At 42.3% G+C, this 15,641-nt stretch overlaps 2 protein-coding genes across 2 annotated transcripts; one reads left to right on the top strand and one right to left on the bottom strand. All coding sequences in view use genetic code 11, as the record gives it.

The window, feature by feature from the left end:
* Nucleotides 1–2,787: 2,787 nt before the first annotated feature.
* Nucleotides 2,788–3,437, top strand: EGR_02249 (hypothetical protein; the record flags this gene model as incomplete). Its single annotated transcript, XM_024491498.1, has 3 exons — nt 2,788–2,944; nt 3,277–3,315; nt 3,394–3,437. The coding sequence occupies 3 exons, from the start codon at nt 2,788–2,790 to the stop codon at nt 3,435–3,437; spliced, it is 240 nt and encodes a 79-aa protein (XP_024354004.1).
* An 872-nt stretch (nt 3,438–4,309) lies between these two features.
* EGR_02248 (DNA repair protein REV1) lies at nt 4,310–14,072 on the bottom strand (the record flags this gene model as incomplete). Its single annotated transcript, XM_024491497.1, has 19 exons — nt 4,310–4,560; nt 5,284–5,407; nt 5,479–5,565; nt 6,222–6,339; nt 6,413–6,558; nt 7,190–7,320; nt 7,662–7,830; nt 7,915–7,992; nt 8,291–8,439; nt 9,486–9,859; nt 10,389–10,513; nt 10,594–10,636; nt 10,709–10,754; nt 11,531–11,879; nt 12,731–12,790; nt 13,017–13,146; nt 13,664–13,832; nt 13,868–13,976; nt 14,007–14,072. The coding sequence occupies 19 exons, from the start codon at nt 14,070–14,072 to the stop codon at nt 4,310–4,312; spliced, it is 2,724 nt and encodes a 907-aa protein (XP_024354003.1).
* Nucleotides 14,073–15,641: the final 1,569 nt, after the last annotated feature.

Here is a 15,641-nt window from a genome sequence, read left to right as displayed (position 1 = left end):
CATGAAATGGGGGTATTTTTTATGTTTTACGAAAAAACGAAATGTTGAATTTTATATAAGGTCCAAATCAAACTTTCTTCATTAAATGCTGAATTTTCATAAGGCTGAACATGCTAGTCACATCACTTAGTATCACGAAAGTGCGCGCAAACGTAGTTGTAAAATTCTTCTTCTTTCTCCTCCTTTGGATGAACAGTCGCCTCCCTCACCAGACAACACATTCACCTAGTTAGCTATATATAATGAAATCACCACTATCATGAGGCGGGTTGGGGAAAACAATAAGATCGCCAAACATCGGGCAGCCTTTGGCGATGTACAGTGAGTCACCACAGTTTAGTAGTAATAGCTATCGAAATGGTCACTTGTTTCTGATTGGCATGGGTAAAGTTGGATGAAGTCTTTGGCAGTTGCTACCAACTGCTTTGGGATATGATAGTGGGATGCATTTGGTTTCCAATGGTTTGGACTGGTAGTTCCTCCAGATCCAATTTTTTAAACCAGAAGAAGCCCAGTAGGTCGAGCCTTGTTCCTTGAAATGTAACAAATTCCAGTGAATGCTGTGCCATAAAAGAATACGGAGCACTGGAGTTTTTCAGAGCGTTTAGCTGGTCACCACCTACATCAGTGGCAGTCATAATGGTCTAAAAAACTGGTAATTTGCCAAGTCGACGCAATATGATAGTAATATCAGACTCAATGTCCAGCTGCAATCGCATTGGACAGACATTGAGTCGAAAGATGATGAAGCCTTGGCAACCGGGTACATTCATCTGGAAGACATTCATCATGACGGATGGGTTAAAACCCTTTGTAGACTTGTTTTGACTACGTTTCCTGTGCTTTTTTGTGTCTCCATTCGAGTTGGATGGGTAGGGTGGACAATACCAACCCATTCGACCAAAGCTGTTGCACTGGCGACACTTGTGGTGCCTGTGAATGCACTGTTTGACAAAATCTCAGGCTTTGCAGTGTCAGACGGGAGAAGAAGGCGTTTTACTGTTCTTGGCATCGATGTGCTAGTCGTTGAGACGTCAACCAGGTTCAGAAGTGCTGAGATTTTGTGAGTTGGGACAGTTGGGTTGGCGAAAAGCATGAACCTGAGAATCGTCTTCACCCATGCTTTGAGCCAAACTGGTGCCATGCTTAAAGTTGACCAAGAGTTGACATTCGGTTTTTCCTGTCTAGATCGCCAGCGAGGGATCCTGATCCTGATCATCTGAGTCGTAAATGACTGTAAGCCGCAGACGGGAAAGACATTCAAATTGGTCGCCAGTCATTTCCATAATTCCGAAGCGTTCGCACTGACTGGTGACCCTTCCTGCGTAGTTTGCGCTATCCTCTTCAACATACTTTGTTAGCCTCAGACAGTTAACAGGATAACAAAAATTGCATAATGAAGATTACTTGCAGAAAATGCCATTCAATAATGATGCAGTCTCGACAAAGCTCAAATGTTCAGCTAACACCAGTACCAACAAATACAGACCGAAAAACACCCTCATAACACCTGAGTTAGAAGTCAAATATGGAATCCAAATCTAAGCCATAGTGGAATTCCGCGATACTATCGGTAACAGTCAACAGGCTGCCACTTCCATTCTGACGGCGTTGTGAAATGGATTGTATGTTTCCGCAACAGCAACGCTTTGAGTCGAATATGCTCAAATTGTGTCAGCTAAAGTTTTGGGATGTCTCTCAGTTCTTTAACAGAGAAGGACATCTATAAATTCTGTGGAGGATGCCCAGTCGCCAATTCTTATAACCTATGTCAAAAATTGTCATAAATTGGGGTTTCTATGTGCGTGTAGGCTGGATCTTATAGGGCTCCTAAATGGATAATTAGTAGACAAAGACTGAGGGAAGCAAGACTCTAGAACACTCAGAGGTTACCTACCAGTTGAAACTTCTAGAAAATAGAGGAGGAGAGTTTTCTGGATTTATAGCCATCCACAGAGTCATAGCATAAGTATCTAATCTTCATTACAACAGCAATCCTTTTAACTTTCAACTGCGTACCACCACAAAAGAGTGCCAAGACGGCGGCAAGACAGTGGAAAACCGAATGTTATTGCAAACATACGCTTCTGGTGAAGAAATCCAATTTGTGCTTAGTAGTAAGAAAAATTCAACCAAATCAAATTTCATAAAGGAAGAAGTTTTCAGCTTAACAAGATCTATCTACTTACCTTGGTGCAAGGGAGGACAAACTCAACAGTTTTATGTGCCTAAGCAGGCTCCGTCCAAGTGATCTCAGAGCTCCACAACTAAAATGCGGCAGTATCGATGAATAACATGAGGAAACACTTTGCAAGGCTTACAAGCACGATTTAGTGAACTAAATAGGGTTATTCTTAATGCCCCTTTAAACGTAACTTCTGCGGCGAATGCTTACATATTCCTACCCAATTGCAGTTGTGCAATTGATCTCCAGAGATAAATTCAGGTTATTCTGCCGTTACTTTACAGGGTATGATTGCTGAAATGAAATTGCATCAGAAGAAAACCCACCCATGACTGGATGGTGATGATCAAAGGCAAAACTGATCGATGTTGGAGCAAACGTGAACACGCCAATTGAATTACTTTGTTTGCAGATCGTAGACATGTAAGGCGACACATTAAACTTGCACACCACACAGTATGCCTTGCAGACCCAAGCGTTGACAAGTGTCAGAGTGCATAGGCTACCTCCTATTGGCAGAGTGTGGTGAGGCGTGAGGAAGGACCTTTCACTGTGCGCACTCCAGAAGTGCGCACCACTGCATAGAACACCACACCACCACTATGTTAAAGGTTCTGGCCCTCCTCCTTCTCAACCTCGTCTGTCACGTGCCATCCAGCAGGGCAAATTTCTTCGGCTACTACTTGGACTACTTCAATCTGAGGGATAAGTACATTCCCTACATAAATGACAATATGGAAGAAATCAACCGTCACAAGGGTACGCATTTGCTCAGCCCAGCCTCAGAGTCGTCTTGATATAAGGTCATTCCACCTAGACATGAGGCTTTTACTAACATCCCTACTCTGTCCTGATATTGCATACATTAACGCTTCCTATAAGAAACACAATTGTAGCGCACTCTAATTCCCACTCTAAAATCTCACTATACACCTCACCATCTGTTTCAATAGTTGATCTTTCAGTCACGAAGGAAATTTAAAACATGCGGAATCACCGCTAAAGATGCTACTGCGTTGCACATTTCGAGTTCGAGCATGTAATTCACCTCGTAAATCAACTCTCATCGACTGCTGCTTTTGCTATTCTAGAACTGAGCAGGAAGGCTAGAGAGGGACTAGCACAGCACTGTGAGTTTTCATAGCCGCTTTTCGCAAAAACATCATTAGTATGAACTCATCGCTCATAACATATTATTATTGTTTTAGTTGAGAAGCAGCGTAAGAAGATGGAAAAGAAATATGAATTGTGAGTTAACTTGCGTCAATTTCAAAGACCTTCCACTCTTGTGCGTCCTCTTCTGGTACTTTGCCGCAAAATCTTCAATTTTCCATCAAGAACTTAAGTTTTGTAGCAGCTACTAACAAGATTTATACGCCTCATCAACTTGTACCTAATACATATACGAAATTTACGGTTTCGTTATTAATATTGAGGGTGGAAATGAGGTGAAATATAGCCAAAATTTGCAAAAATAAGACCAGAACTTATACTAATGCAAATTTTTCAATCGTACTTCTAAATTGAAAAATTAACAACATCCTAAATTTGATTAAAAAGTATAAAGAACGACTAATGGTAGGTGGTTTTCCCATTTATGGCTAAATAACGACCAGCTGCTATGTGTACGCAGTGAATTAGGAAGGAATTTCATAAAAGCGCTGAGCACGAGGAAACGTGATCCAAATACAACACAAGTAATGAACCGTTCGTTCTGAGTGATGATTACGAAAAGACAGGATGGTCGAATCAACCAATTAAGTCTAAAGTAGGTTTGAAGCACCAAGCACATCCTACAACTCAACTGATCTTCAGCCATCCGAACCAAACATAACCCACCTTCATGTGAAATCTCGAACCTAAATTTACATTACACAAAAAATAACAATAAGATTCAGAGCCTCTGAAACACCTATTTCTCGATCCACTTATTATTTCTCCAAGAAAACGACACTTCATGGCAATAAATTGGCAAAGATGGTGACACAGTGTTTCTGGCAGTTACGGTCAAGAAGCAAGCACACATGAGAAAAGCAAAGTCGCACAAATTCGCACTGAGTTCTTTTATTAATAAAATATTTCGATTATGTAAAACTAGAATGAAGAACGAAAAGGCGGAGGAGACTAATAGAGGTCGATTTCGAGCACATCGGCGTCATAATGACGACGGCAGGCGAAATCAATGGTGAGGCGAAGGCGACGGAACGCGAGACGCCACGCGTCGCCACCAGTCCTGCGTTCGAAACCAATCGCCTCCCCCTCGCCCTCAACAAGGCGCCTCAGGCCGCGCAGAAGAATACGCACCCGTGCAAGGTCCGTCGGCAAGATGGAGATGAGATAGTCAGCTAGCATGCATAGGTCCTCCTCCAGTGGATCTTAAGGTTGGAGGCAGATGAAAGTCAAATCAGACGCCGCATCTCAACTGACGATGATAAACGACTGCAACCAGCACACCTATTTAGGGATTTGTTCAGCCACATCTCCCGTATTCGAATAGTGAAAACATTTCCGAATTCATATAATATCTGCTACTACGAAAGTATTGAAAAGATCCACCAAAGATGGTGCAAAAAGTAGATTTTGTAACAAATGACACCGGTGTTTGAACGCACTGAATATGTGAAAAGGACTACGTTAGCGAGACGATAACCCAACAGTGTATGTTCACATCGTCCATGACACACCGTCCTATTAGGAATGAGTTAAATTCTGCAACCCATTAAACGACTTGAAAAGTCAAATAAAGAAAAAGTGCATTTGGAAGAAAAAAACCGCCCCAAACTTGAAACTCAAGAATTCTAACCAATAGTGGCCACGAATAATAAAAAGAAAAGCTTAAAAGTATATTACAATTTAAAATCCGGAATAAGCTGGAAACATCCCGATCAAAAAACGACACATAGGATGAAGATAATGGAGTTCCGGAAAGTAAATAGGTTACGCTCGTGAAGAAAAATCCTTAAACAGGTAAACAAAATCATTCTCGTTCTACATTTTTAGAAAGTTCACAATAGCAAAAACCAATCACCTCAATGCTTGCTATTAATTTAAATCAGTAGGCTGTGCTAACAATGAATAAAACGGGGCAGAGGACCTACTCGATTCCGTAGTGATCCACGTTGCGAACATGTTTTGCAATTCCTCCACCGACCTTTTGGCGAACACATTGACCTCCTCAAGCGGTCTGTTTTCTTGGTGTGGAAGGAGGTCCACCAGAGGTACCTATGAAGTACTGAACCATTGGTTGTGTTGACCGGAACAACTTAGATACACGGATGGGTCGAGCAACCTACATTTTCTTCCTCTTCCTGGTTACTTTCCGTGAGAAGCTTGTGCGGACTTTCTTGTTGTTCGATGGAATGAGCAGGACTGCTCGGTTCCTAAAAGTGTGCAAGAATGATATTTCCACGGATTAAAGCTTATAAAATCCAACGCGTTATTCAAAAATCTAAATGGAGCGCATAACTATGAACTTATTTTAAAACTAGTATTAGAGTACTATCCAGATTTGGAGTCCCTACTTAACCTTAGAATATATATCACGTTGCAAGTTTTAAAGGTTTCTAGAAGAAAAAAACGAGTCAAGCCAACATACCGGTTTCGTGTACACTTTGACTTTCGTACCTCTAACATGCAGAGCGATGTATTCATTTTACCAAGACCGGTAATGCTAGTTCAAATTAAGCAAAGGCGGTGTCCTTCGCCTTATCCGCCAGAGCAGGGAGTTGGTCGGGGTCTGTTGCAGCTTGTATCTAATACTGACGTCGATGGTGAACAGTGCATTGCCCTTAATCAGGTTATTTTCCTAAACTCCACGTTTTTCATTGTGGTTGCCTTGTCGTTGGTATTTTCATGCAGAGTACATTTAACAACAGCCTTACACTACTGTCAAATTAAAAGTAGACTTTCGGTTGAAATAGGCGAATCCAATTCGAGCAACAATCAACTGGCCTTAATCAAATCACAACAATGTCATCGTAACGGAGACAGCAAAAAATGGCGAAAGATTGAACCCGGAAATGACTTTATAACTTACCGATGGGGACAGGTGATCAAAATCAGCAGAAGGGGTTGACATTACATCACCGAAATCAGACAGAGAATCAGGGTCTTTGATGTCCTCATTTGAAGTGGATGAATTGTCAGTGTGGTTACTGCGATCAGGGAAATAGAACCACTTTCACTCATAATAGTGGTAGACAATTGATGTGAAGATGTATGGCTTACCTCTGGTCAAGATCTAGAGGCTTTAGGAATCGTGTGATCGACGAAGCTGTTTCTACGGGCGGATCACGTTTTGATTTGTCCCCCTCTAAACATGACTGGTTTTTCAACGGTGAGGAGGGTGAGAGACGCTGCATTTGAAGGCCCAGCTAGAATGTCATGAAACATTAACATGACAACATTTGAGGATTTAATCTGATCGGTTGATTTACTAATGACAAAGCATTTGAGAAATCGCCTTTATGAAAACGTAAATCAGTTGTCTATCGCTCGTTACCTCCATGAGGGGAGCCAGCGGTATTTGATTACCCAAAGAACTCAATTTAAAAAAAAATTGGGTTGTAAGCTAAATCTGGCTTTTAAATGTCACATCGTAACAGCATGAAAATGTCAGTGAACAAGGAACTAAACGACGACTTCTCACTTTAACTAGAGCAAACTCTACCGAAATACGGCAGATATGAATCACTTTCAAAAATAAGATTAATCTGGTGAAGACATGGGGGGCAAAAAATGAATGTACTATAAACCCGAAGTGGTGGGGAGAATCGATGACGCCAAGTATTGTAAATTAAACAGATATCTGAAGGGAAACGGAAAATAAACATTTGAGGACAAGGAAGCCAAATGCTGCATATCAATACATACACGGATTGCCAAACCTAGAGGTATCGTAAGATCTACCACGTCGCCAATTATACACTTCCCTAAAATCAGGTCTGACAAACATTAAAAATTTACTCACACCCATCGAAACAATGATACCCAAATCGTTCATACCCCGCGAATGTCACACGGATTGGGGTCGAGACGTCGAAGAACAGAGAGACAGGAGCTAGCGATAGACGTGGAATCTGCGGTGGCCTTGGAGAGTGGAACAATCCTCGTAAAATTATCGCATATCCCATGACCTGGAAGGAAGTAGTGAACATCAGCTGAAATTTTAATAATATAAGGCTCCTGCGATTGTTGTCCACTTCAATTTGAGTGATTTACGGCCAAGAAAAGCCCGCCAGCTAACCTAGAGGAGTGGGTCGCATGGTGATAATACTGAACAGTCTAGTACTAGACGGCCTTACTATCATCGAAACGCCATATAGGGGATAGGCTGAGGGGACGGAACGATCTAGCAGCTCTGCATATGAGCGTACACTAACATACGCATGCATCACTCCACCAGTTACCCTAAAAGCTGAACAGTGAAACTGCTATGGACTTCTTAGATAGGAGGAGAAGCGAAGCGGACATCTACCCAGGTACTTGGCTGACTCCACGGGCTGATCAGGCCTTCGAGTAAGGAGATGCACGGCAAGGCTCTTTCCTACCACGCCAAATCCTCGCTTTGACTCCGCGGCGGCGTTCCTTAATCGGGAAGAGAGCTCATTCGCCAAGTCACCCACGAATTTTTCTACTTCTGACCACTGGGGGGTTGAAAAGTCACATTTACTCAAGGCGTAGATGCAAGTTCGACAAAGAAAGCAATCAATGAGAAAAAAAGACATTACTGAAGATAAGCGGACACCGTAGTTTATCTCAGCCGAAATTGATTTGGCGTACCTGTCCAGGGTTAACTCAGATGAATCCTGAAAAAGAGACAGAAAACTAGAGAGCACTGTCACCGTCCCGTTCAAAACCTAACAGACCTTAACCACTGCCTCAAATAGAAATACAACTGGGTCAAAAATGATACCGATCTCTTATGTTGGCAATTATGATCGAAGAGCCTCCACGTTAAAATAAAACAAGACAGGGACGATTGTTCGTAATGGAAGCCCAGCTTTTGAGGGCCTTTTGAAATGACTCAAAATCTGAAATTTTTCATAATCGTTATCAACGTCTTACGAGACTAAAGTATACAACATATGCACAAATGGAACATACATTCCCTCGACAGAGCTGTAAAATTCTTTGACTTGTCTTCGCACCCAGCAAAGAAGACAGCTGAGTATGAGTGACTGCCTTCAGAAGTTGACCACACGTCAAGACGCCATAAGTCTGCGCGATTCGTTTAACCATGTGCCTTCCCACACCTAGATGAAGAAAAAACGGGGACACAAAATAAAACTTACGGAATAATACTTCTTAAAAATATTTTCTAATGGGTGAACATTTTCAGCCTCTCGAGATTGGAACATAGAATCCTTCTCACACCACCTATGGTACTAGTGTTCCTCGAGCCTTCGACACAATCACAATGATAATTACTTTCAGAGTCGATTCCTCCTCAGCGTCTACGGCGACAATTCAGTTCACAGTGGGTTTACTGCAAAAGAACCTCAATCCCAACTTAGCTGGTCCAGTGTATAAAAGGAAGGCTTTTGTTATCGATTGCTGAAGCTCTGGAGACCCGCAGCAGAAACGCTAACAAAACCGCGTTGGCTTTGGCAGTCACTCCAATTCTGATCTCTGCCCAACGATAATACAGAGACAGGAATTGAGCAAACTGGAATCATCTTCAGGAAGCAGAATATTTGCACAAAAGCGGCGACTCATGCATATAAATGCGAAAAATCATGCTGCAAGAGGTGAAAATTAAATCAGATGAGGAGGTAGTGGTATTGAAGTGACAACACGGTGAATGGGGATGATACAGGACGCAACTCTGAAAAGCTACCCGATATTACGTACTTTGTTAATGTTTACCTCTATTTCTAGATAAGTGTTCTCACTAAAAGCGATTGGTATGCTCTTGCTAGAATACGCCATCCAACCTTCAGGAATATTAAGAACAATGAATCCCCTCAATGCAGTTCGCAAAGGGGACATGTTCCAGGCGAAACCGTTGATGAACCCACTGCAAATACCTTACTTCTGTCAAATGATGAGGTTTAACTCAAATGAGCACAGTTGTACCAGCAACACCACTCAAAGTAGGATCAGAGCCAGGTAGCAGGATAACAACTATGCACGCCTTATCAGAACGCTACGATCTGATTTCGACGCTGGTGGCGTTAAGAGCTTTTCGTACTGCCAAATTTGCATGCCTAAAAACGTCAAGACGAACTTGGGCGCCAAAAAATACCAACGCGTTAGGATGTTCAGCATTACTGTTGAACACAAACACACGATTACACACCAGGTAGTTGTGAGAGAGGCAGATCATCCAGATAACGGCACCCATCCTGACTGGCGAGCTCGCAGATGCTCACTGTCGCGGACGACGATGAGGGCGGCGATGGGAGGTCGAGGCAGCGCCAAGCGGAGCCGAGAAGAAGAGCCTGGGAGTTGGGCTTAGCACGCTTCGTGGCGAGGCGGGCGAGGAGACGGTTGGTACCGAAGCCACAGGTCGCGGTGCATTGCGTCGCTGCGCGCACGTGCCTTCGCATAAGCGCTCCCAGAACCAGCGGACTCGTCAGACGGATGCCCGCCTTCTCCTTTCTCACCCCAAGCAATTCTGTCACGTCCACGTACATCTCATCACAACTGAGTGCCTCGATTTGCAAGCAGAATCTGTAAAGAGGCACCTCAGTAGGTGATGGGAGTTCCTCTCAAAATCAAAACTATTTTCCAATGAAACCGGACACTTAGACTGGGTGCCCTCGGTGAGAATTAAAAAAGCACATGAGCTTGTGTATTCGATATGGAAACACAATATCCTAATATGGGAAGAGGGTGCCAGGATACTGAAATAGACAATGCGAAGTAACAGAGTAAGGGTCACGAAAACCATTATTTTATACGCAATAGCATACACAGTAAAACAGGCTTCTAATCATATAAAGCTAAAGTAAATATTTGGTTTTGATGCTTTGATTTGCATTTGCCATTAAATCAGTGCAAATTTGAGTTAAACATCTGGGACCGCATAAACTTGAAAAAAAGGTCCACTAGTAACAGCTATAAAAGTGCGTAATTTAGTGATTTAGTACCAATTTTTTTAGGCGAACAGAAATGCTACTCCAGAAATACCATTATCACAAGAAACAGTTGATCGAAATAAGAGAAGCTCAAACAACAGGAAAGATGAAGAGCAATTCACCTGGAAACAGTTTTGTAGAGAACTTCAGCAACTTGGTAGAAAGCGTCGAATTCGTAGGGAACGGTTCTCAAATCGGGGCAGAGCTTACGAGCATCGCCGAGGTGCATCCCGTTAGTGACACCGAACTACAAGTACCAGTTCGGGATACTGGCTTAGCATTATCAAGCGAACGAAATAGTGGCATAAAAAGCGTATCAGAGATTACTCTTCTGGCCTCGTACGAGCACGAAGCAACCTCTGAAAGGGAACTAAAGAAACAAAAAAAAGGAAATTGGTATTAAATTAAAATAAGAGGCATCAAAGCAAATAGGGGGACTTACGATTTAGCCTTCGTCCCTTTATTGTGAGTTACTGCAACGGGGAGACCTAGTACCGTACAAAACAGTAAACAATATGCAGTCAGAGAAATGCGACATGAATAACTTTTACTGGCAATTAAACAAATTAGTTAATACGTAGGCTAAATTCGCCCAGTTTGTTTGAAACATAAAAAATCCAACGTGATGATAATTATCAATCAAGATTAGCAAATGAAGGGAAGATTCATATCTTGCAACTGGAAAATGAGACGTTAAGTAGATATCAAAGCTAATTACAAAAAAATTACCGAGAACTGAAATGTCCCATTGGACCGAGAGTTGGTGCCTGATTCAAAGTGTGTGTACCAAGTGTGAGCGCAACATTGTGAATATTCGAAACAAAATCAAGCCCCAAAAAACATGCATCAATGAAGAGAGGACATTAACTACCCAAAGTTAGTGCCGAATATCATGATCAAAATGAAAGTAAATGTATAGGTGTTGAAAGACGATATCTGACTCAAGGAATACATTAAAGTTGCAATGTTGAAGAAAATTATGATGTAAAATATTGTAGCCACCAACTGAGGAAATAGTGCAGTAGTGCAGAAGAGTGCAAAAGCTAAACGATGATCTAGTACTTGATTTCACGGGTTCTATTAAAGGAAACAGCTAAAAATAATAAATTTGCCTCCAAATATTCACTTTAGCTATCAATTTAACTGGTCTTCCACTCCCAATGACTATTTCTCCTACGACGAGAAATAGTGACTGTCACCCCAGAAACCAATAGAAATAACAATTAGAAAGCTGGAGCAATTAAATTTTATAGCGCGCGCCTACCTACGAGTTCAGGTCGGCGTCTCAGACAGACAGACACGAAGAAGCAATCCATGTCGATGTGCATGAGGAGACGGGGAAGTAGCGGACGTGCGTCAGCAGCGGATGAGCCAACGGTTTGCAATACCAATTCTGTCGGCTCCCCTGCCGCCTGGAGACGCTGTACCTCTGCACGTAGCAACTCTGTACCGTCTGCACCACTTCCCCCCTGCGCCTGGAGGCGTAGTGAGCGCACGAGGTAGCGCAGATCTGCCGCCCACTTCGAGAGGTGATGGAGACGCGAGCGCGAGTAGTACCGCCGGATGTAGTCATCGCTTGTGGTCGGCAACACGGTCCCCTCCCTCTCCTTTACCTGGGAAAGTAAAAGGAACATTGCAAAACAGGTGAATTTGAGGATTTCTCCCAACACTTTTGCTATCAGTATCACATACGTGACATCACGCCTCTCTTATCTGAAGTAGCTCGCCATGCATGACGAAATTAGTGAATAGGACCAGGAAAAAGATGGGAATAAATAGTAGGTCACCATAACACATTACATGCATAGTGCACAGATATCGTCTATTCTTAGTTGGGAAAAGGCAGGCGGATGTGTACGGGCAGACAGAGGAGACAGAGAAAAGGAACGCGGGCAGGCATGTGCACGTGACCCTCACCTTCCCTGTACATTCATGGACAAACATGTTTTTGGGATAAAAGTACAAAAAAGGCCCTAGCTATACATGCGACCGCAGAGATGCGGTCACAAAAAATTGCAACGGGGAGGGGTTAACACTAAATTGACGGCGCGAACTACCACTTGGCCACACATCCTTGAAACACTGCTTGAACCATAAAATTGACCAATCAATTTGTCAAATGTATTTGTGATGGCAGTCACATGTCCAGGATGACTAAGCCTTGCACCCTAGGGTTAGTCACCACATTTCCAGGATTGATCATGATGTTGACCGTGACGTCGAGATAGGCGTCAGTTTTTATTTCAAGACATACCTTTTGAACCCAGAAAGATTGTGAAGTTACTGGGTTGCTAATGCTATAGGAGTCCACAATGTGCATAATCAGAATGATTTTGTTACAACAGTCCATTTATCAGATAAGGATTGGGGAAACAATACAAAAAAAGAGAGGTTTGCATTTCATAAGCAAATTTCCAAGGGGAAAGTACAGGGAAAGTCGAGAAATGAAAAAAATGACGTTTACCTGATCTCCCTTGGGAGAGTCGGTGACAGCCTTGGACGGGAGGCTGTCTCGTGAGGCGTCCTACATTATGAAGGAGTTGAGAATTAAAGAACATCCTACTAGTACAAATAATTACTCATCCATCAAATAAAAGAATTGAAAAATGCCTTATCGGTAGAGCTTCAATGCGAAGGGAAGTGAGATCAAAAAGCACCACAACCACCAAAATTCATGTTGATTCAGGCATCAGTGCTTAGCACAAGTAGTTCTAGTAAGAGCTACTTTAAGAAAGCGCAAGTGTGTTTACCGAACTTGAATCATCAGAACCGGCAGATATGACGGTAGAGAAATCATGTCCGGACATGAGGTCGTTCCAGCTCGCAAGATCATCGTTTTTACTGACCTCAGAGACTTGGTCAAGTATTTTCCCAAGCGCTCTAGTGGAAAACAGAACGTTAATCTGAACTAGCCTTTGGGGAAGTGGTTTAAAGTGATGACTTACACGTCTGATGAAACCGACTGTTCTACAGTTGATTCTGCTACTTCGAATAAAATGAAAAAAGGCAACCGTTAAACTGTGAAAAAATCCAGCGACAAATTTCAAATACACAGTTAAGAATTCAGGTAATTTCATCCTTCAAAAAAAAGCGAAGTTACCCAGGTTCGTCGACCTTTCTTTGATCCCAGGAAGAGTATTTTGTCCTTTTAGTTCTCCTTCGGAGGGATAGAGCACAAAATTCTTCCATGGTAAGAGCTGACCAGCTGCAATACTGGCATTTAGACGAAACAGAGATTAAATATTGCCAGTAAGTGGGGAAATTCGTTAGAGTAAGTTAAGAAACGACCGCATAGAACACGAAGACTAGCAACGATGGGTGGCAAAATGAATAACACAAACACCATCAAAGAAATTTATGAAGCTTTGTGGAGCTAAAACTGACAGGAATGCCGAACCTTTCGGTAATCCAAGAGGCTCTGACCACCTTTTGATTGCCAATCTTCTTGATCTTACTCAGGGGCAGATTTGCAGCGACCATAAAATCTCCGGCAGACTGTGAGTAGTATTGCACAAATGTCCCACCATTTTCCTGAACCAACCGCCTTATTTCCAGGGCTGGTGGTTCTGAATGGTGTCAGAGTTCAACGACAAGATACTACCTGTATGGCCATTCACGAAAACACGAATTCCAGAGAAGATTAAAGTTTTCTGACCATTCTCAGCAAACTGTGCCTCCAATTTGCGGATTTTGGCACTCATGTACCCTCCCTGTGCAGATCAAGAATTACGGTTGCGTACCTGATCATCCCAGCCAGCGCTTGCTCCGTCGCGACGGTCTCTAAAACTCCGTCTAGTTTGACGCATTCCGAACTAAGTGAATGTAGGGAAAGTTAAAGGTACCCAAACTAATCTCTACAAGTAAGACCGCCGGGGAACCATCGGAAAAACTACTTGAATTTAACAGAAGTGGATCAAATGGATCGATGCAAATGAGTCTTAGTTTCTTTAGCACAAACCAGACCTTTCTGGGCAAAGCAGAACGGCACAAAATCGCACTGAAAGCCGAAAACATAAAGTGAAGGCACTCAAATAACACCCACGAAAATGACTTTAAGCTACAACGGCACTTATCTGTTTAAGGGGAATATGCCAGCTCCGAGACTATCCGAAAAGAAATTAACATTCCAAGCCTAACATTCCCGTAACGAATAGCACCCCAGTTGGACAATAGAAATAACTAAGTGCTTCCATCAAACACCATCGTCACCGTTAAATTCAGATGAAAGCAAATTACGGAAATGAAAAACCAATTAGACCTGGAATTTCAAAAAACGTGAGGCCGAAACAAACACTCTTCACATCGAACCAGAAGAAATAAGCATCTAATGAAGTAGAGTAAACAACCATCTCACATCGACAAAAGAAAGAAGTGGCAAAATGATACAAAGCCTATAAGGCAGCAAATCCACAAACTACAAAGGAGATCCTTAATTTAAGAGACACGCGCTAATTTGCATTCACGTCCAAGTAGGGTAACTATTGTCTACCAATGTGCCAACAGGACCTGTGTCTGCTTACATTGTGCCAATGCTAAAATCAAATATAAGATTTGCATCCCCTACTACATAGTAAACCAACCCAACACAAACCGCAATACAAATATCGCGCACCAAATCTGACCTAATGATTTATCCCTTAAAACATACCTTGTCGTTTTTGAATAGGTGCAGTGGTAGCACATACAGATTGTGCATATAATTTGTAAGGACGACAAATTTTAACTATGATTGCAAGAAGCAACAACGGATCATCCTTAGCCGACTCGCACCGTATAATTGATGATGTGGATTTGGTACTGCCAATTGCAGCCAGTTGCTTTCAGGAAGTAAGGAGGTTGATGGAAGAAGACTACCCGTTTTTGTCTAAAAAGCATGATTTGAAGTGAATGCATTCTTGGCATTTCCTGAAATAGGAATGTGATCATGTACAACAGATCTGTAGAAGTTACTTAAGAATTATATTTAAGCAAAGTCATGAGTGGCTGTTTCGATAACACTGAAGTAAACCATATAACTGAGTTGAAAACTGACATATTAGAACTACAATTAGTTACAGCACTCTTTGTATCGTCGTTTTGTTTTCACATACATCCTCCTTTCACATTGTAAGTTAATGCGTTCGTTTGGTTTCCTATCAATGAATTTTGGTTAAAAATTCAAGGTTTGGTGTCTTAAATTCAACATCACCACTTCTGTGCCTGATTTTTTAAGATGCCCCTTGGGTATTCATTAACAGTTTTATAAACAGCATCCTGCCCAACTGGATTGTGCTGTTTGTGTGCACCGATAGTTTTCACGCCGTCCTTTTGGTACGGGTGTTGTGCGCACCGATGCGTCGAATTTAGCCAGCAAGCTCCTCTGAATTGTTTGTGAA

Source organism: Echinococcus granulosus, assembly GCF_000524195.1.
Source record: "Echinococcus granulosus chromosome Unknown EG_S00010, whole genome shotgun sequence".
Lineage (NCBI taxonomy): Eukaryota > Metazoa > Platyhelminthes > Cestoda > Cyclophyllidea > Taeniidae > Echinococcus > Echinococcus granulosus.
The sequence above is the reverse complement of the archived record's forward strand: the minus strand, read 5'-3'. Positions and strand labels throughout refer to the sequence as shown.